General features: G+C 37.2%; 1 protein-coding gene across 1 annotated transcript in view; it reads right to left on the reverse strand.

The window, feature by feature from the left end:
- Nucleotides 1–10,893: 10,893 nt before the first annotated feature.
- Nucleotides 10,894–22,978, reverse strand: part of LOC121374949 (ubiquitin carboxyl-terminal hydrolase-like) — a 59,356-nt gene continuing 47,271 nt past the window's right edge. Inside the window, exon 9 of the mRNA XM_041502092.1 lies at nucleotides 10,894–12,681. Within this exon, the coding sequence (XP_041358026.1) occupies nucleotides 12,592–12,681 (90 nt within the window). The 3' untranslated portion in view covers nucleotides 10,894–12,591. The remainder of the gene's footprint in view (nucleotides 12,682–22,978) is intronic.

Here is a 22,978-nt window from a genome sequence, read left to right on the forward strand (position 1 = left end):
TCCAGTCGTGACATTAAACTTACATGTTGTTAACCAGTACCAACGTTACACGAAGAAAGCCGACGCCTCTATGTGAAACGAACCTGGAGCCAATTTCACTAAACATCGTAAGCTACATTTTGCACGTAAACGTAAATTTACGATGTTTAGGGAAATAGGCCCCTGCGCTGTACTTTCTTGTGGTGACGTAGAGCAAAGTGTGTGCCCACGTGACATGTTGACAGTAGTTATCAACATGTAAAGTTTAATGTCATGACTGGACTCGAGAATAATCAAACTAAAGCTTTGGGTCATCAGATTTAGGAAAAAGATTGTATTTTAGATACAGTAGTTGGCTACCATTTGGTCGTCGACGATTGCCGAAGTATCACACACAGTCATCTCTAGCCCTCCCCTACAACATATCAATAAGGTGAGGGCTAGAGGTGACTCGAGCTAGCCCTGTATCTGCCCATGATGTCAGTCTATGCCGATTTCAGGCGACGAATAATATTAGTATTTTAGCACTGAGAAGTTTGTTAGGGATATCAAGTTTGACATTTATTGGACACCAATTACTGTTTTCTAGGAGCATGTTAGTTGTTTTGGTGATGTTGACAATTTTAGTTATTACTGGACGATATGAAATGCGATCGTCATAAAATACCAGTAGTCAAATACAGGGACGAGATTTAGCTCAGTCGATAGGGTACTTATATTACCTGGTCTGCTTGAGTCATAGAATCTAAACCTTTCGTCGGACCTAATGGGTTGTCTACGTCCCGACCAGTACCCCACGACTGGTATATTATATATCGTATCATGTGGTTTTCTGTCTGTGGGACATGTGTGCAAATAAAAGATACCTTTGATGATTATAAAAAAGAAAGAAAAAAAGATGAGGATTTCCTCTGAAGACACAATGCCAGAATTATCAAATGTTTGACATCCTAAAAAAACGGTGCTTAATTAATTAAAGTGCTTTGGTGGTGTCAAAACGAAAACTGTTATATTCAGTGACTTTTTTTTTGTTAATTAGTTACCTCGCACAGTTTGTCGCAAACATTACCCCGCACTAAGTGGATATTCGGTTGCCTCATCGTGACAGTGGTTCTACAACGTTAACACCTGACAAATGTCAGCAGCGATGTTCCCCTTTGAATTGCGACACGACTCGTTTACCTGTGACGACGCTCTGTGTCAGTGTGACTTACCTGGGCATCACGTGAGGACGGGGGCCCACACAGACCTGAACAGAAAGCCAATGTGACGGAAGCATCTGTAAACTGCTACATCACTTAGCATACACCTACAAAACAAACACCGCTCGCGCTATACGGTCTCCACACAGGAGCAGGCTGATAATATTATGGTGGCTAGCATTTTCAAAGCTCACCTGTAAAAAAACAACAACCGAAAACAGCCGATAACTAGTCATTTCGAGATAACGATTGGGTTTGGAGTTGTTTTGTTTTGTTTTGTTGTTGTTGTTGTTGTTTTTTTTTTTTTTTTTTTGGGGGGGGGTTGTTTTGTTTTTTGTTTGTTTCTTGGGAATATTTTTTTTTTTTTGGGGGGGGGGGGACATAAGCGTACGAGACGGAAAAGGAGGGGGACTGCCCCCTTAGTGCTTGAGCACTACCTATTCGGGCAAAACATTTGCAGATATTGGGCACAATGTGCTAACCTAAGGCCTTTTTACCATGTATTTCCGTCATTCTCTCAAAATTAGTTGTTATCCGTGTAAAATACTTAGTAATTCGTTTGCAATCCTATATAGCTGTTTTGGTAGTAATGCTAATTATGAATAAATGTTGTTATCCAGATTCGGGCATTTTCGTTTAATTCTGGCAAAAGCCAGCCTCTCTCCCCCCCCCCCCCCCCGCCCCTACAAAATGGGACCCCGTACGCCTGTGTGTGTGTGTGTGTGTGTGTGTGTGTGTGTGTGTGTGTGTGTGTGTTCTAGTTTGTTTTGTTTGGGGTTTTTTGGTCTTTTTAAAACAGCATTTTTGAAAGGAGTTGGTTTCATTGTGTACTCAGGATAGAGCGGGGATCAACATTTGGAGGAGGGTGTTAGACACCCACACAATGAGGCGACAGGCAAATAGAAAATGGGGATGGGGTGGGAGGTGTGATTAGGAGGGTCAGCAGTGGTTCCTTCTTGTACTGAACAAGCAAAATCCTACTCGTAAGAAGTCTGGTACAGCTTATATTACGAAGATGAATGAAAACAGAACAGCGAACTAAATAAGTAAATAAAGACGTCCAATACCCATCCTTAAATAAAAGATTCGCTTATCTCTGCATGCTCTGTGTCCTCCTTTGTGGTGTTAATGCTATTTTCCTGTTTTTGTTTACGTCAGAATGATAGGAGACTTACATCCCGCTTGGGACACAAAGTGGCACTGGGAAACACGGATACGACGACGGCGTTGTTTTGATAGTATGGTCAGGTTCACGACGCCCTCACGAACAAACATCAGCACCCTGAATAACAATCGCAACCGCGGCTAAACGTGGCCGACGTGCAGATGAAAACAGTTTCGGCAAACATACCCTGGTACTCTGTACAGAACAAAGAAACAAAGAGGGAAAAAAACCCATCTCTCAGTCGTGACAAAGAGATGTAAATCTGGACAAACATGTACTAGACGAATCTGTCTGAACATTCACGATCTCAAACATATTACTAAAACTGGGGATTTTGAAACAGAACACTTACAATAGTTAGTTTTACTCCAGTCTAAATTCTTCGTCACACGAAGTTTCGCTTCAAAGAAAGAGAGACAGTAGTCCATGGGCCAGATACCGACCCCCCCCCCCCCCCCCCCGGGATTTTTGGAGACAAGTATTTTGAGATACCTCATTATATATGAATTTAATATCTGCTTGTCTGCAGCAAAAAATTTGGTGGATTAAAAAAATATCGCCATTTGAATGGGGGTACCGTTGCACATTTTGTGTCCCAAAAACACTATATTGAAAAATTAAATATAGTGATAAAGTTGTCATCTATATAAATTTTTAACAGATATAAGGCCAAAATTAATGATATTCATCCTATACTAGATGTTAATAGTAATAAACCAAATGGTATGAATAATGATATACTCATCGGCAAAAGTTAAGTAATGCCTGAAATGCATTATTTTCTATATTTACACATATTTTGGGCTGCTTGAACCTTTTACTATTAAAAATTGCACTGTATTTAATATATTGAGGCAGCATTATTCAAATATGGTTCAGTATATCTGCCTATACTATACTCAACAAAATTAATTAAGATCCAGTAGATATTTTAGCATTTTTCTTTAAATATGGGGGAAACTACAACTTCTTCCGTTGAAAGTTGTCAGCATTGTGGCATGTTCTTGAACTTAATGACTTAAATAACAATTATGAGGGAACACAATAACAAAAAACATTCTGAACAAATGTGTAACAAATACTTGCCTAATGCTCATTTCAATATTTTTCATAAGTATGTGAAATACCCAGTGTTTTTTGCATGTATAATCAGTAAAAGTTTACTGAAACAATGTATAGAAGCCATATATATGACCAAAACATGCTAAAATAATATGACAGTAACAAAGAATTATATTACAATATAAGAAAGTTTACTAGTCCTTAATTAATTTTGTTGAGTATACATGTATGTGCATCAATATTATGAATATGTCCCTCTTTACTAAACACCAGTGTTAAAAATTTAAAGCATCAGTTTTGAGTACCTACCATAATTTTTGTTGCATTACATGTACAAGTCATCTAGCTCACAAAAGTTCATTTTATACTAGTCTGTGTTTGTAATATTTTTAGATTTGCCTTTATATTTACATTGTGCTTAACTTATGCTCAAGTGTATATAATTAGTTTCTACATCAAATATTGTCTAGGAAAGTTTTGACTTCCTTTCATATTCTTTTGCATTTTCATGCAATTAAAATATGTCTGTCATGTTCACAGTTTCTGGTATTCTCCTTCTCCAGACTCTGCTCTGGTTCATCCATCAGTATGTCCATCAGCGTTCATAGTATAATATCATTATTTCAACTCTAGTGTTCCTTCTAAAATTAATCAACCACATGACAATTTGGTTGAGGAATAGCCTGGACTGCCTGGCATGACTGATACCAAATGACAACTTGGCAATTTGTCCTCTTTATGTGCATTGTCAGAGCATTCTCAGTGAATACATACATTTAGAGTAGAGTGGAGAAGGCTGATTTACACTCTACTGTAGTTCAATATTATCATCCTTGGTTTGGCAACAAACATTTCCAGATATTTCTCAAGTCATGATGTTTTTGTATGTTATTCGCACCTGCACTCCCATAGAGAAGGTATATGAAATGATCTGCTTCTTAAATATATGAACATCAATTTTTGCTGAACTTCATGAGCTAACAACATTTCAAGGAAGTCTTGGTGTTGCTTGAGAATATTCAAAACCTCCAGTTTTCCATTCTGCATAAAAGCACTGTTGGTATCATAGCTAGTAATGGCAAGCACAGCTGGAATTGCTAGTCGGTGTCTTCCCTGCATCCTTAATGATGCTGTGCACATCTATAAGATGCCTCTTGTTGCCAAGTTGAGTGTATAAAATTTGTTGTATCTGGGATGGTGAACTGGCAGCAATGTACAGACATTGAAGTATAATCTTTGTTTCTGCATCTTCTTGTGTACTTTACAACACCCCCAGACATGGTTTGCATTTGACATATGCTGTACCAATAGAGCAAATTGGAAGAGAGCAAATTGCCATGGTCTCATATTAGTCACATCACAAAGTCCAGGGTATTCCTCAACCACATAGAAATGGCTGAGAAATGTCCAAAGAAATACTGAAGCTGAATTGGATGGTTTGTGATCTGATAATGCAAGAGCTGTTGACATATTGAGTGAGGAACAAGAGCAAAGGCCCAGAGGAAAAATAAAAAATTACAGATATTGTGAACATAATAGACATTATATTTGAGTCAGATGATAAGACAGAAATAGGAAAGAAAGTCAAGTGCTAGATATGCCTGATGACTATATCTGATGTCAATTATATAAACCTAAGCATAAATTAAGCACAATTTAAATATAAATATGTTTTTAAAAATAGTACAAGCTTCTGTGAGATAGATGAATTGTAAATGTTTTAACACACATGCCGAGGAAAGGTACTTATAATTGGCTGGTACTAAGAACAGAGACATCATAAATTTGTGAACATTGTATATAAACTCCATATACTGAACTACATTTGAATAAAGAAGCTTTAATGTTGAAAAAAAGCCAGGTCTATTTGTTTTTTCAATAATAAAAGCTTCAGGCAATCCTAAGTATGTGTATATACATAGATATTAATACATTGCTTACTAGTAACTTATTTTGAGAAGTATATAATTATTTATAGAATAAAAGAAAGGATGCAGAAATAGAAAATTGTAAACTTCACATATATCATATTTGGGTCACATAAAATGATTGAGAATTGGGAATGAAAGTTACATTTTTATAGTGCTAGATATATGCCTGATGACAATATTCTATGTAGATATCAATTATATACACCAAAACATAAGTTAAGCATAATATAAATAGAACTGCAATTCTAAATATTACAAAAAGCAATGAAAAAAAACTAGCTATTGTAAGATGAACTGTTGTGAGATAGATAAATTGTATATGTAATGCAGACTTGCCTAGAATGGTATGTAAATTCACTTTTTATGTTTGTAAGACTTGTGTGTAATATAAAAATATTCAAAATATCCATGTAAATGGTTTAGACAGCATGTACTGCACCATATTTAAGTAATGCTGCCCTCAGATATTAAATACAATACAATAATAAAAGGATCACAATGTTTTAGGTACGGTATGTATATATACACATGTACATAGAGAATAATGTATATCGGGAACTGTTTAACGTTTGTTGGTGAGTATACCCCCGGTACTATATCCATACCACATATATTGCATTGCTTTGTGGTTTGTTGTTATGAACATGTAATTTAGCATGAATAGCATTCATAATTTGGTCTTAAACCTGTTCAAAATATGTCTGCATGTTAATTTCAACATTGCCATGCAGTTTTTTCATATACTATGTTTCGTAATACTCAGGACATTTCAAATTCATTGACTCACTATACTTAGACAGATGCCAAACATGTATTAGTTTTTGGTGGAATACATTCACCAGTAACCCAGCTTTAAAGTAAAAGCAGTCATATAGTCCACAATTATTTTCAAATATTTTTGAAAATTATGTGGAACATTCACCTTGATCAGAAATTTGTCCCGTTAAAAATAAATAGGGTGCCTACACTCAAACGTGCCCTACAGAAACACCCACCAACAGATTGCCTGCAGACAAGCTGATTTGAATATGTCTATGGATAGGCTTCAAAGATATACTCATCTTGAAAATCCCTAGGGGGGGGGGGGGGGCAGGGGGGTTATAGTGGGCCCACGGTCTACAGATACAGATAGAGAGAGACACAGAGATAAAGAGAAAGACGTACCCTTACAGAGTCATACTGACACACATCCATACACAAATATGTACGTGAAACAGGTTTATTATGCTATGCATTGATGGTAAAAGTTTCAGTTTGATAGTGTATTTTATATATTTAAATATATGTGTATAGTGCATGGTAGCAAAAATAATATTTTAAAATGCTATTCCGTCGAGAAGCTACTAAACATCTAATTAAAGTGACTGACCCTAATTTTTTTTTTTAACACTACCTCTTTTTTTCTCTCTCTAGGATCTAGATCTGTTATTGATAATTCAAATCAGACAGTACATACATTTTATGGTTTAGATTATCCATTACCGTTCCACTTGCACCGACCAGTGATCCATAACTGGTTCAACAAAGGCCATGGTTTGTGCTATCCTGCCTGTGGTAGCGCAAATAAAAGATCCCTTGCTGCTAATCAGAAAGAGTAGCCCATGTAGTGGCGACAGCGGGTTTCCTCTCAAAATCTGTGTGGTCCTTAACCATATGTCTGACACCATATAACCGTAAATAAAATGTGTTGAGTGCGTCGTTAAATAAAACATTTCTTTCTTTCTTTCCATTACCGTACAGTTGAGTTTTTCTTGGTCATCCTGGTTTATGAAATACTGCGAAATGTATTTTTTAAATTCTAAAAACGTACATACCCCCGAGAAATAACAGTTAAATGGATGTGAACTCTAGTCTATTTTTCAGAGGGTACTTCTCCGTTTCAAAGTCACACACTCTTGTTTTACTTTATTTAACTTTATATTCATGTGTTACAGGCCGCAAGGTTTGCAGATTAACCAAATGTAGTGTCAATTTTCACAGGCTGAAATCTTAATGTGTGTACTAAAAATGATGATCGACTGACTTGGCATTTTTTTTTCTTCCAAGATAAAATGCACTTCCTTATTGCTTACAAAAACATTTCCCTATTTTTTTTCAGATTTTCTTTTTTTGCGATGGCAACCCTTTGGACTAGGCCTTTTAAAGACGAGATTATTTCTCCGAGAAAAGCGGTCATGTCAAATTGAAGAGCTTGACAAGGAAATATAAAAAAATTGCGGACAAATAAAGAAGTGTATTTCATCTTCAAAATAAAAAGAAAAAAAAGATTATTTGTGGAAAGAGAAACTGATTGGCCAATCAACCATCATTTTTAATATGTGCCGTAGGTTCTTATTGGTAAATATAATTTTCTTTTCTTTTTTCTTCTTCTTTTTAATTTTTTTTAAATGTATCAAAATTAACATTTTTGCCATTGAGATTTTACACAAAACCACTTTATTACATTGTATTATCAATGTAATAAAGTGGTTTTGTGTAAAATCTCAATGTTTTGCATTTTATAAGTTTTATCACTACTAAACTTGTTTCGCATAAAACCTGCTGTAATACTGAACTACCGGTTGTAATGTTTGCCCAATTAATTCACCATTATCACATAACCATTCCCCACAGCTAATATATCTTACAATTTTAGCAATTGTAAATTCTTATTTGAGTTCCCCTACTTTTTTGAAGAGTATATATATATATATATATATATATATACATTGTGTATATTTTTTTTTTTCCCCACTTTGTTATATATAATTATATCATGTTTAAAACGGTGCACACTAGAAAATGTAATGTTAAAAAATGCTATACCACTGAGAAGCTACTCAATGTTTATAGTAAAAACTAAAAATTTTGATCGATTGGCCCACAATCTTCTTCGTGTTTTTCCAGGATGAAATGCACTTCTATACTTCTTGGGGGCGAGACGTAGCCCAGTGGTAAAGCACTCGCTTGATGTGCGGTCGGTTTGGGATCGATCCCCGTCAGTGGGCCCATTGAACTATTTCTTGTTCTAACCAGTACACCACAACTGGTATATCAAAGGTGAGATGGTGCATATAAAAGATCCCTTGCTATTAATGGAAAAATGTAGCAGGTTTCCTCTTTAAGACTGCGTCAAAATTACCAAATGTTTGACATCCAACAGCCGACGTTTAATAAATCAATGTGCTCTAGTGGTCTCGTTAAACAAAACAAACTTTCTTCGACAGTTACACCCCCCCCCCAGACACACCAACATTCTGAGATTACCGTAAGTTCAGTTGTACATGTTGTATCATATTTTGTTTTAAAACTGAGCAATGCATATAGAGAATAACTAGTTACTGTCTTAAAATATCGCTTTTATCCTGCGAAACGTTCAAATGATGAAGAAAGGAAGGAAATGGGTTTTTTAAACGACGCACTCAACACATTTTATTTACGGTTGTATGGCGTCCGACATATGGTTAAGGACCACACAGATATAGAGAGGAAACTCGCTGTCGCCACTTCATGAGCTATACTCTAATTTGATTAGCAGCAAGGGATTTTTTATATGCACCATCCCACAGACAGGATAACACATACCACGACCTTTGATATACCAGTTGTGGTGTACTGGTTGGAGCGAGAAATAGCCCAATGAGCCCACCGACTGGGATCGATCCCAGACCAATCACACATCAAGTGAACACTTTACCACTGGGCTACGTCCCGCCTTTAAAAAAAAATGAATGCCACAAGGATTTGCCGAGCGGCATTAACCAGTCTACTTGAGAATATATATATACATGTATATATTTCTGTGCAAATTTTCATAGTTCTCTGTTGCATAATAACTATATATATGGATGTTATAAGCAAATCAACGAAAGGCTGATGAATCAGCTGCAAACTATTGCATTTTATTGGAGTTTGTTATACATATATATACTAGTATATTTTTTATTTGATAGCCCCACATTATTCTATACATTACGTGTACATTAGACAACTCACTCAGCAACTTATATTAGTCAGTAGAGTCATGTTATAAATATGCAGACATATCCAGACATATCAGCTCAGTTCCTGGTTCATAAAGCTGGTGTTTTAATTGGCTGTAGTGTAGTGAGGTAAGTATATTATTTAGTCCACAAATGTGGCTGTTTTAGACTGTATTATTATAGTAAATTATAGATGTCACTGAAACACGCCAGTTACCCGGATACTTCAACTGATATAACAATAATACATTGTTTATATGAATTGAGGTTTATTTTGAGAAAAATACAAACATGATAAGAATTCACAATTATTCTTTGTATTTTGTTTTTTAAAATTACTTAAATTTTTTTAATTATTATTATTTTTATTGTACAGTAAAAGGCTGCAGAAAATGAATGTGTCATACATTTGTTTTTTCATTATAACCAAGAGTTCGGCGACAAATATGTTTTAAAATGATCACACTAAAAAACATATAACTTTTTTTTTTCATTTGGACCATTGTAAACTGCTGGATGGAATGTTTGCCAACGTGACAACGACAATCGTTCACCGCTGGGTCTTCAATAAGATCGGGTTTCTAGTCATTACATCACGAAACAGCCGAGTGTCACGCTTGCCAGGAGTGGATCCAGGATTTAGTAAGGAGGGGGGGTCCCACAAAATTATAAAAAGGGTAAGTTTAAGTCTGCCAAACACAAATAAGCTGAGCTTCTAAAGGGAGCGAGATCTGTGGCGGTTTCAGGGTCATTCTCCCCGGAAATGTTTAAAATAAAGATACTCCGATGCATTTTCAGGTCAATTTAGTGTTGTATATTGTAGATGATCAAAAGTCATTAAAAAGGGCACTTTAAACAAACAGGAGGGTAAAAAGTAAAGTTTGTTTTATTTAACGACACCTCAGGTCAGGTCAGGTCATAGGGTTTTACGTGCACATTCAGAACAAGCTGTTGTAGCGCACGCCTGTCATGGGCACAAGAGCCGACCTTGGTAGGCTCCTCCGTCCATGACAGGACCGACACCTCTAAAGCACATTGATTTGTATCTTGTTATCGGCTATTGGACGTCAAACATATGGTCATTCTGACATATTTCTCGGGCCTGTGATCCCAGTGTCAGGCCTGTGTCTGATGACATCACATTCTGGGTCCAGAATACTCAAGTTTGAACTCAGTGGTTGTGGGTATGCTAAAACATACCTTGATTTGCAAAAACATGTCAACATCAAGAAGAACATCTAATGTGTGTTTTACCATCTGCAGGTTTTATTTCATTTCAACTTTATTTTCGTGCTTATATCCAATTAAGGTTCAAGCACGCTGTCCTGGGCACACACCTCAGCTATCTGGTATGTCTGTCCAGGACAGTGGGTTAGTTGTTAGTTGGTTAGTGGTTAGTGAGAGAGAAGAGGGTGTAGTGGCCTTACACCTACCCATTGAGCTCTTAAGAACTCGCTCTGGGTTGAGCCGGTACCGGGCTGCGAATCCTGTACCTACCAGCCTGTAGTCCGATGGCTTAACCACTGCGCCACCGAGGCAGGTACAACACTTCAATACTTGAAACAAGTCAATGAAACATGACAACACTTTCATTACAACAAGCAATATTTATTCATATATATGACAACACATCACATATCTGCATCTGTTAATTTTGTCCGTGAAAATGTTTACAGTAAGCAATAATCAGAGTCCAGTTAGTTCCTGATACTGAGTTCAATTGAAATTAGAAATGAAAATAATAATAATGAGCTTAAAAGTGAATAATTATGTAACTTGACACTATATTAATGAAGCTTACAACAGCAATAAATATTATTACAATTACATAAGCTAAATGTCAACGTTACCCCAACCCATCTCACCCCTGAAACTGCCCACAACTACAACAACCATTATTATTAAAATATAACTCAACTCAAATTATTCTTTTTACACTTTTATCATACAACAGCAACACACAATAACTTTTGTTGATGCATGTCCTTTTGAAGTCATGTGTAAGCATGGTTTCCCTGCCATGCACAAAATGAGTCAGCAATGGCCATACACATACATACAACATGATGGCATGTTTAAAGCCCAATAACTCAAGGAATAAGACAGTTATAAAATAGGAATTAAAGTTGTACTTCCAGAGATAGGGATATATTTCAGCTATTTCTCATTACAGGGTTTTTTCTTTCTTCTTCTTCTTCTTTTTGTTTTGAGATGGGGTGGTTGGGGGTTGGGCAAGCAGAAATCATTTTTAAAATTTCCATTATAAAAATGTAACCCTTATATACCCTAACTATCTTTTAGCATGTTATTCTTTTTAAAAATCATTTTAGTTATTATTTTAAAAGGGTCATTGTATTGTTGAAAAAGATACTGTCTGTGGTGCTTATAATTCCTACAGATATTACCATCACATTGCTATTTGGTTACACTAAACTCTGTATTTTCCATCAGAACAAAACAGATGTATGCCTTACAAAGCTAATCAACTGGTTGGTAGGAAAATCAATGCACTTAATTTAAAATCCTCTTCATTGACATGCTGAAATGTATCCAATGTCCAAGCACATTACAAATATTTTTAATTTGTATTTCTTAATAAACGAACAAAAACAAATCTTGACAAAACTTGACAAAAAAAACCCCAAGACTAGATATTACACCAGGTAGACTTTCCATGACATAATATTATATTACTAAAGACAAACATTCAGTTCAGTACAAATAAAGCTATCTCATTTTGATTTTTAACTTTAAGTTTCTCCAGGTATGCATAAGTAATAAGGATATCTGGTTGCAAATCCAGATACTCTATGGCTAATTTTATATTATTGAAACAAACAAACTGATCTGTGGTTGTCTGAATTGTCGGATATGTTCATTCCTAAAGTACCTTTATCAATCAATTAATGAATTAATGTATCTATTGTTTTGTAAATATCAGTCCATAAAAAAAAAGTCAACAAGAAACCCAAAACAGATTTGTAGTTTTTGCTATTTTAACTTGAATTAACCACAATAATGTTCTCTCTTTTTTTGGCACCATACATTATGTGAACAAGAAATTGAGTATCTTACCAGGAAAGTAAAACCTTAAAGAAATGTCCAAAACACTGATGGAATGTTGCGACAATACCGACACGTGTGGCTCATGAAAGCACAAGGCCCGTCAAGAAGCAAAGGGAGACAATAAGACACTGGAACCAGTGCAGAATGATCGCCTCGCTGGTCTCGGATTGACTAGTTCTGGAGTCACCGGACACATGTCTGGCTGGTGAGACTTACAGACGACTTCAGTCTTTGGTCTTCACCAGCGCCATCACGTTGAAGTTCAGTTCATCCGGGTCGCGTTTCATGAACTGCTGCACAACCTTGGCTGCATCCTAAAAAAAATTTTTTTAAATAAATAAAATAAAATCAGTCGATGAATATATAAATGGAATATTTGTTTAACAACTCTTCAGCACATTTTAAAATGTATCCAGCGATTTATCCAGGATGTTTTTGACCAGGTTCCATGTCTGATGGGATTCGGAAAATTAGTGCAAGTAAATCAGTCTTGGGATATTGTTTAGGTCATTGAATTAATTAATTAGTTAAAACTGACATAATTAAATACAAGTATATATATATATATTGGGAACTTTCAGCACAAAACTTGGAAATTTTCAGTACCCTTTTCTTTTGGGACGGGGCCTATGTTCGGATCCATAGAAGGAAGGAAGTTAATGTTTTATTTAACGACACATTCAACACATTTTATTTACGGTTATATGGCATCGGACATCTGGTTAAGGACCACACATATATTGACTGAAGAAACCCACTGTCGCTACTTCATGGGCTACTCTTTTTGATTAGCAGCAAGGGATCTTTTATATGCACCATCCTATAGCCAGGATAGCACATAACACTGCCTTTGATGTACCAGTCATGGTGCACTGGCTGAAACGAGAAATGGCCCGATTGTCCAACTGATGGGGATCGATCCCAGACCGACTGCACATCAAGTGAACTCTTTGCCACTGGGCTATGTCTCGCCCCTCGGACCCATAGAAAGTCTGGATAAATCCTTGTAGTGTCTAACATATAGTTATTTCGTCACTTGATTCAGAGAAAAAGGAAGAGGAAACCTGCTGCTGCCACATAGGCTACTCCTGCCACTTAACAGCCACGGATCTTCTTTATGCACTTTCCCATATAAGAAAGTCCTTTCCACAGATTTTGATATACCGATAGTGGAGCACTGGTTGGGATGAGAATAAATTTGACAGTAACACTAAGCTACATTTCACCCCTCAAAATCATAGATGAAATTTTAAATATTGCCTTACATAAAATTACCTTTTTACTTCCATTAAATTCAAGCTGTCAACTGACAAACAAAATTAGATTTACAGATTGAATGAATGGTAATTTGATTTCACCTATTTAGATTTTACTACATTAAAAGTAAAAAGAAATAAATATAAAAAAGAAATAAATATAAAAAACAAATTACTAAGATTAATTTTACCTTAATTATTTTATTTAAAATAAAATATGCATTAAATTGGTTTGGTTTTTTTACAAATTATTTCTATGTTTTTATTCAATCAATTTTATCCTGCATCACACACCTCATCTATCTGGGCTGATTGTTCAGACTAAGGTTACCAGTCTGTAAGAGTAAAGATCTTAGGTCATGTACTGTGACCTTACACCTTATTAAATGAGCCATTCAAACTGAGTCTAGAATCAGTACGTTTTGTTTTTCTTTGTATTGTAAACTGAACACAGATCTACATTTTACCATACCAGCCCTTAAGCCAATAACATACGCACTAAGTAACCAAGACCTTTTTTCCGTCTTGTTTTTTTACCTTCCTCTCTGTTTTTTTTTTAGCCTTCAACAAAGGATACAAGCATTTATTTACAACATCTTTTTTGTGTGTGTAAGGGCATATGCTCCGATAGTGTAACCGGTTTTTGTCCAGAGGTCAGACTGGTTTGCCGGTTAACAAAGACCCACCATGCAATGACATCAGCTCTATGTATAGAATGAGCCGGCTGACAGACAAACACATGCATGCGTTTTCTTTGAGTGGCCTTCACGGGACATAACCCACACGCTAGACTGGGATTTTTGGGAAGATGATCTGTGGAGTAATCGCAAGCTATGCACTTTTTTCTTCTTTTTTTCTCTTTTTTTTGCACTATCAAACAGAAGGGTCAAAATCTCGGATTTTCCTGTTTCTTTCTCATGTTTAAATAAAAAAATAAATAAAAGGAATATTTGATTAATGACGCCTACACATATTTTAAAGTCGCAGACCCTAGTTTCAACCCGTGAAAATTGGACACTAAAATTGGTTAATCTACACACCTGTAACACATCCCTGTAAAGTTACAACAGAGCTTATCTTCATAACTGTTACTTCTCAGAAAGATGTGTGTTTTTTAAAGTATGATAAATGCATTTCGTGATATATTAGAAACACCAGAATGTACAGAAATGAATAATCAAAACAAGTAAAATTGCTGTAATAGTGAAAAATATGTTGTAGTGTTTAAAACCTAGAGTCTGTCACTTTAAACTGCAGCTATTTGATGTCTAACAGTAACATCAGATATTATTGCTGTTGTAACACTTGGTCTAGATAGTGAGAGAGGAACTAGTCTGTTACATTTGATAACTGAATTCAGTCGATAGCAGATGTAACAGATGTATTGAAACCATCCGTCACCACAGATTAACTCTACCAAATACGTATCACAGCCTTTGATAATATAGACCATAGGCCACTGGTTGGAATGGGAAAAAAGTAAATGAGGCTAATGATGGAGACTGGTCCTACAACCTTTCACGTCACAGGCAAGCATTCTTCCACTGAGCCACATCCTGTCCCAGCCACACCAAGTGACAAATATATCAGATACAATTGGGGTGAACCTGCTATTACTTCTGAAAGGTAAATATTATGTTCTCAACTTAATGAACGGCCCACACAGAGCACTTTCTAGCTGTTACCCAAATAATAGCCAGACGAGGACAAAATATCTTCAAGAGATAACCTACATGTATATGATACTGGCTTCACATTCATCATTCACACACCAACACAGGAATCATTCAACATCCGGCAATGATATCAGCTTCTCTGTCTGTCTCGGTCTCGGTCTGTCCGTCTCAGTCTGTCTGTCTATGTCTCTCTCTGTGTCTGTGTCTCTCTCTTTGTCTTTCTTTCTGTCTGTCTGTCTGTCTGTCTGTCTGTCTGTCTGTCTGTCTGTCTGTCTGTCTGTCTGTCTGTCTGTGTGTGTGTGTGTGTGTGTGTGTGTGTGTGTGTGTGTGTGTGTGTGTGTGTGTGTGTCTCTCTCTCTCTCTCTCTCTCTCTCTCTCTCTCTCTCTCTCTCTCTCTCTCTCTCTCTCTCTCTCTCTCTCTCTCTCTCTCTCTCTCTCTCTCTCTCTCTCTCTCTCTCTCTCTCTCTCAGATTTGCAACTGCTCTTTAAAGGAATACTCGGGGCACAGTTTTTGGATTGGTATGCATATCCAGTGATATTTAAAGCACATTGCTGCTTAATATGAAGAAATGTACTGATATATTAATGTACAATAAATTTGTAAAAATGTGGGTGCTGTTATATTTAACGGATGCAGCCATTTTATTTCAATCCCACAAAAGCCACCAACTGTTAATTTAATAGTACATGTATATAATTGTACATGTAATGTTTTGCAATAATGATCATTTCAATAAGCCAAAAATATGTTTACAAGATTTTCCTAACTAAAATAAACCACCGTTGTCAAACTGGCTATAAAACAAAACGACATAATTGTCCAACAATGTATCATGTTTTGTACTCGAACCAACTCTTATAGTTACTCCAGAAATTTACATACTGAATTGATAAAATTACTGTTTAATTACTTAAAGGGACATTCCTGAGTTTGCTGCATTGTAAGATGTTTCCGACTAATAAAATTAAACTTACATATTAAATATATTTTGTTTAGAATATCAGTGTCTGTATATTCAATGTATTTCTGGTTGTCTTAATATTTGTATGAAGCCCAAACTGGATTTTTAGGAAATAAAATGAAATTTAACCTAATACAAATATTAGAACGATCAGAAACATGTTTAATATAAAGCCGCTAATATTTTATGCAGAAAAATATATTTAATATATAATTACAGTTGTTAAAACGTCTGTTAGTCAATAACATCTTTAAAAATGGCAGCAAACTCAGGAATGTCCCTTTAATTTGTTTGTTCTTCCAGTTGCCTTCCCCTGTGATTTCTGTCTGGCAAAAACCTGGTAGATTAGATGACTAGATTACCAGTTGCTGTCTGCCAGGTGGGCAGTAACACACTTTATGAACATCACAGGGTATTGTGTTCCATTTTATTTTCATGACATATACTACTATTAGTCTTTGTTCAACAGTATGAAAAAAATATAGGAACTTTAATACGGTACTAACATGACACCTTACTGCTATGGGGAAATTCAAAGCATTATCCCCTTGGGTTATTTCTCGTTCTAACCAGTGCTCCACAATTGGTGTAACAAAGGCCGTGGTATGTACTATCCTGTCTGTGGGATGGTGCATATAAAAGATCCCTTGCTGCTAATCAAAAAGAGTAGCCCACGAAGTGGCAACAGCAGGTTTCCTCTCCCAATATCTGTGTGGTACTTAACCATATGTCAGATGCCATATAACCAGTGTCTACTAAATGTTTTATATACCAATAACATATATATCTTTTTAGAATGACACATCTAAATTATTAAAGCCCCCCCCATGTTTAGTATAAAGTCAAAATTATCCCCCTTTCAACCCTCTCCCCCTGGTCGAATCACTGGCCATGCCAGGGATAAGACTGGGGGAGGGGGGGAGGGGGGGGGGGAGAGAGACATGCCTGAACCCTAGTGGACATAGGCATGTAAAAACTGGTTTGAAATCTGAAATCCATATAACCATAAATAAAATGTGTTGCGTGTGTCGTTAAATATAAACATTTCCTTCAAACATTCTCCAAGAAATAACTTGTGACCAGTACCGGTATATATGGTAATGGATATTATCACCTATTTCAACTTGATCATGTTACTTCATGCCAGAGGTTTTCTGTAATTTTACAAGGAGTAAAATTGTTGCTTTACGGTACATTGCAAACTGTTCAGTTATGTCATCTAGTAAATTAATGGCATTCATATAAGCCTATAATATACCACTAATACACAACCGATTGGGATTATTACTGTAAACAAGTCTTTAATACTACCGGTTAAGTAGACTGTCCCATCTAAAATCACAGCACTGACCAATCATGTAGTTCTAAAGAAAAGGAAATTATCACTATGAATTATTCGACATTCTTAGCAATCATGGGTGACAATTTTTGCTCGCATGCATATATATATATTTTTTTTTTTCTTCTTTCTTTCTTCTGATCTTTTTAGATTTTTACAGAAGGAACAAAACGAAGAAGTTTTTGTTTAACGACATCACTAGAACAAATTGATTTATTGATCATCGGCTATTGGATGTCAAACATTTTGTAATTTTGACAAAAGTCTTAGAGAGGAGACCCACTACATTTTTTCATTTATATGCACCATTCCACAGACAGGATTAAAATTAAGAGTTTCTAGACTGATTTTGAATACTTTAAAAATACTGTCATTAGCAAATCACTTTTTTTTTCAAATACATATCGAATGTCAATGTAGTACAGAACAGTTAGTACACACTGTGTTATGATTAGGATATTCACCGGTTACACAAACATAATTCACATCATGGAACAATTGGTTACCTAGGTAAAAAAAAAGCATGCGGACACAACAAGCACATTTCAGTCACATATCGGAATAACAGCTGCCAACAGATAGTACTAAACCAAATAACTTCTGGCTGGGTCAAAGTTCAAGGTGCACCCAACTTTTGATAGAGAAGTTAACACCATAAGTCCTGTGTGTTGGTTGTAAAAAAAAATAGTTTTACTGGACAAAAAAATATATGCAATTTTATTTCATCTAGTAGCACTGTGTCAAGTACTGTAGCCTTGTGGTTGAAACATGTATGGGGTTCCTGTAAAAAAAAAAAAAAAAAAAATTTTGTGAGTTACTAGGGTAGTCATAGACTCTACCTGTTATCTCCGAAATGAGCAGCTTGACCCCCATTTTTTTTCTGATTTACTTTTAAGGGTGAGGGGTGGTAGTATTTATATCTGTGGTGTTTATGTCGAATGATAGGAGTTTTAGCCACATATGTTACTATTGTAATCTTTGGGATTTGATTTGGTAGTATACACCCAACAATACAAACACCAACACACATGTCACTCTTGACAACTAACACCTCATACAAACCTCATAACATTCACACTTCATACAGCAACCTACTTTCACTTGAACCATATCAAAATTTTCAATCTGCAGTTTTCAAAATGTAGTGTAGGGGGCCCCTACTAGGGGCATATGTAGCTAAAATAGGTCCCATGGGAATTTCATGTTAATTTTTGGAACCAGTGATATTTATAATGACTATTGTATACAGATTCAGAAACAATATATACTCTTCAAAAGAAGAAACGCAAAACCACATTGTAGTAACATTTGGAGAATTGATTTAATTATTGAATGGTGAGTCCGATAATTACCAAATGTTGCAGGATTGTTCACAATTCACTCTAGTCCATTGTGAGTAAGTGATAGGACACACCACCAAGGTCAAGGTCATCTGGAGTCAATACCGGGTGTGGCCTCCGCGTGTGTTGACAACTGCCTGGCACCGCCTGCCCATTGAAGCAACCAGAGTATGGATGACGTCCCGGGGGATGGTGGCCCACTCGGCCTGCAAGGCTGCTGCCAGCTCGGGCAGGGTCTGGGGCTGTGGTTGTCGCTGTCGGAGGCGTCGATCCAACTTGTCCCATAGATGCTCAATTGGGTTCAAATCCGGTGATATCAATGGCCAAGGAAGGACATTAATGTTGTTGTTCTGTAGGAAAGCCGTTGTGAGACGTGCTGTGTGAGGCCTGGCGTTGTCATGTTGGAACACTGCGTTGGCGTTGGCCATAACTGGAACGATGTGTGGCCGGAGGATCTGGTCAATGTAGCCCTGTGCATTCAGGTTGCCCTGCACGTGGACCAGGTCAGTTCTGCCAGTGTGTGAGATGGCTGCCCACACCATGACACTACCCCCGCCGAATCTGTCCACTTCCTGCACGCAGTTTGCCGCATAACGTTCACCACGACGCCTATATACGCGACATCTTCCATCATGACGTCGGAGCAGAAATCGGGACTCGTCACTGAACCACACCTGTCTCCATCGCAGTTGAGGCCATTGTCGATGAATCTGGCACCACTGCAGTCGGAGTCGACGGTGTTGTGGTGTTAAGATGACACCTCGAACTGGACGTCTGGCACGAATTCCTACCTCACGTAGGCGGTTCCGTACGGTCTGGTCGGATATCCTGCGCAAACCTGGTATTGCTGCGGCTGTGGAGGTGGCAGTAGTCAATCGTTCCCGAAGGTGGCGTACCCGGATGTAGCGGTCCTGCCCGGGGGTAGTGACCCGTGTTCGACCGGATCTAGGGAGGTCACGTGTTGATCCATGTTGCTGGTAACGGTCCCACAGTCTGGAGATGGTGCTTGGGGACACATGGAATGCCCTGGCAACGGCCGTTCTGGATTCGCCTGCGTCTAGTCGGCCGATGGCATTGTTTCTCTGCGGTTCACTGAGACGTGGCATGTCCTGGATTGTCAACTGTCGGCCAGATACAGAGGCCAGGCAAGCGAACACCCTGCACTTTTATACTGTTGGTGTTCATGTTGCACGTGCAGACAACGCACGTGCAGTGGTGACATGGTTTGCACGTGGCTGCGTTTTTGCGAATATTCACATTTTGGAACTTTATTGTACAGTAGCTGCGTTTTATCGAATGTAACCGTGGGAATGTGTTTGGGACATGCAATGACCTTATATTCACAAAGCATGAACCGGTAGGAAACATAAAATCGGAGTTATAACCCATTTGTACCCTTTTGCGTTTCTTTTTTTGAAGAGTATAGTTTCTTCTTTTTTCTGAGGTCATCAAAGGTCACCACTATATATCTGTTCTAAGGCTGTCTTTAAAATATTGATCTGTAGCATGTTAAAAGAAAGGACACCATGTAAACTGCACTAAAACATGCATAAATATTTGTTTTGTTGTTGTTAGGGGTGGATATAGCAATTTGAAGGGGGGTTGTGAAATATTCTAATTACCAGGACTAGATGTTATGTCATATTTGGTCAAATTCACCACAAAGTTTGCAGTTTCTGTTAAAAATGGGGTATTTAGTGTCTGTCAAAAAGGGTCTGTTCGGTGTAACTGAAACATAGGGGCTGCACACACCTTTCTGCTAGTGTGAACAGTGACTAAAGCGCAAGTAATTTTGCTGAGAGATGTGCGCCATCTTGTCATTGTAAAATAGGTAGGTCTTTTGACTACTAATTGGAGACCAAACATGAAGTATTTATTGTTTTAAAAATCAGGGATTGTTTTATCACCCCTCACCCATGTACACTTTTTATACATTTGATCATTATCCTCAAACCCGCCCCCCACCCCATGTTTAGGTGTAAATTGATCTTCGACGATGAAAAGTACATCGGATACAATTAGGAGCATAGAATGCATTCATCTTACACCAATAAAATAATTAATTTTTGCGTATTTAGCCCCTCCATTTGTAATGCCCAAACCCTCTCCCCACTCTGGGCAAATGTAGTTTATAGATGGCCCCTTGCTTTAAGACTAACTACATTAATACAACGAATAATTTAAAAGTGTTAATAACGAATAGTTTTCGACCTGACAGCCTGTGACAATACAGCAAATACTAGTATGTCATAAAGGTGCTTTCACCCCTTGTACCTCCAGGATCTGCCTGTGTTACATACTAACATGTTTCTGCACAATAGAAAAGCCGTGAAAAATTTAATTAAATGGAATTTTGGACATGCATTAAATGCCTACGGTAGAATTGTCCACACTGACTTCTAGCTCTCCGAGGGGGCAGGATCTAACCTGAGGTGCTTTAGTCGAAGGATTGAATCCCTTAGGTTGAACCCAAGCTCTGGTACATCAAAGGAAAAGTATTACAGTTTCCTCTTAGATTATATGACCAAATGTTTGACATTCACTATCCAATACTTAATAAATCAATGTGCTCTTATGATGTCGTTGAACAAAACAAACATTTAACTTTCTAGCTCTATGTCACTGCAACGCAAGGCACATGTCGATTTAGTTGGAAATGGCAATTATGGAATACTGCATTTTCTAGCATGCCGTTTTACGGTTAAAAGCACTTCCCGTGCTCTGAGGGTGCTGGTCTGGTTAAAGCACAGAAATCTGTAGTAAGTATTGCCTCTCCAGTGGCCCAGTATGTTTTCTTGCTCTTACCAATCAACAAAAAGATTTTATCACAGCAGCCAAAGGAACATGGGCAATGAAAGACACCTGCCAGGACATAGACCTCAACACTTCACATAGCCATCCAGTTGAGGAAAAGTGTTTACAGCGTCAAAAAGAAACCATGGCTACAACAATATTACCAAGGTAACTTGTCAGTTGTGTAAATTTGACAGCATCACCTACTTGAAGCAAAATGTGTCCTTCATAAATATATCATACTGATCACTGCCCATCTTAATAAGTCTGCTCATTATGTTATTGAAAGCTTGGACTTCAATGCCTCATCTATTTGTTGCTTTCTCTAAATATATTTTCCATATGTTCCAACCTCGTATCTCTCAGAAACGTCTTTTGGGTGTATTCGGTCTGTTCATGGTGTCTGAGATTTTCAAACTTTTGACTGATCTTCATAGATGACTCCAACTCTACTACCATCTTCCATAGAACCACTATTCTGCTCATGTTCCTGGACAATAGCAACAGCAGAGAATGGTTATCATGGGTGGGGTTTTTTTTTACTGTGAGGCACCATGCCACAATTCAGCATATAAATGTACATCAACATTGAATTCATTAAGTGTCAGCAAATTTTACAAATGGACTGAAAGTCATCTAGTTTGTGTCAACAATAATAAAATACTTATACACAAAAGGATGTTTGCTCATCAAATGTTCAGAGAAAGACCATTACTTTTATTTCCAATTGCAGAACTGGAAAACAAACCTGGAACGGGGTTGATGATTTAGCTATGTAATTGTATCAGTCTTTGACCGACATGAAATATAAATCATACACGCCTTCTACTGTAGGATGGTAGGGATGTGTCACATTAGCAGCTTTTAGGAAAGGAGTCTGTCATTACTGAAGAGGCAACTCCATCCTACATATACTAGAACGCCTACTAATTCACTACCATCGAGAATATCTGCTACCATTTTGAGTGCTGCCATCTTCATATGAAGGCATCCGAGAAGCACAATTAAGTGATATTCACTCTGACTTAATGGACATATACATTCAATCCAATTGTCACTGGCATACAAAAGGTGGTCCAGGATGATCATGAACATTTGGTTGGGATTCAGAATGGCAACTTCTGTCTTCACCATACACATTAATTGATGAATAGGCAGTCACAAAAAAGCATACAAGATTCCTCTCACATTCCTCTCTCACATTCCTCTCAGGGGTGGTACTTCCTGGCTGATAGTTATCATGGA

Source organism: Gigantopelta aegis, chromosome 6 (genome assembly GCF_016097555.1).
Source record: "Gigantopelta aegis isolate Gae_Host chromosome 6, Gae_host_genome, whole genome shotgun sequence".
NCBI lineage: Eukaryota > Metazoa > Mollusca > Gastropoda > Neomphalida > Peltospiridae > Gigantopelta > Gigantopelta aegis.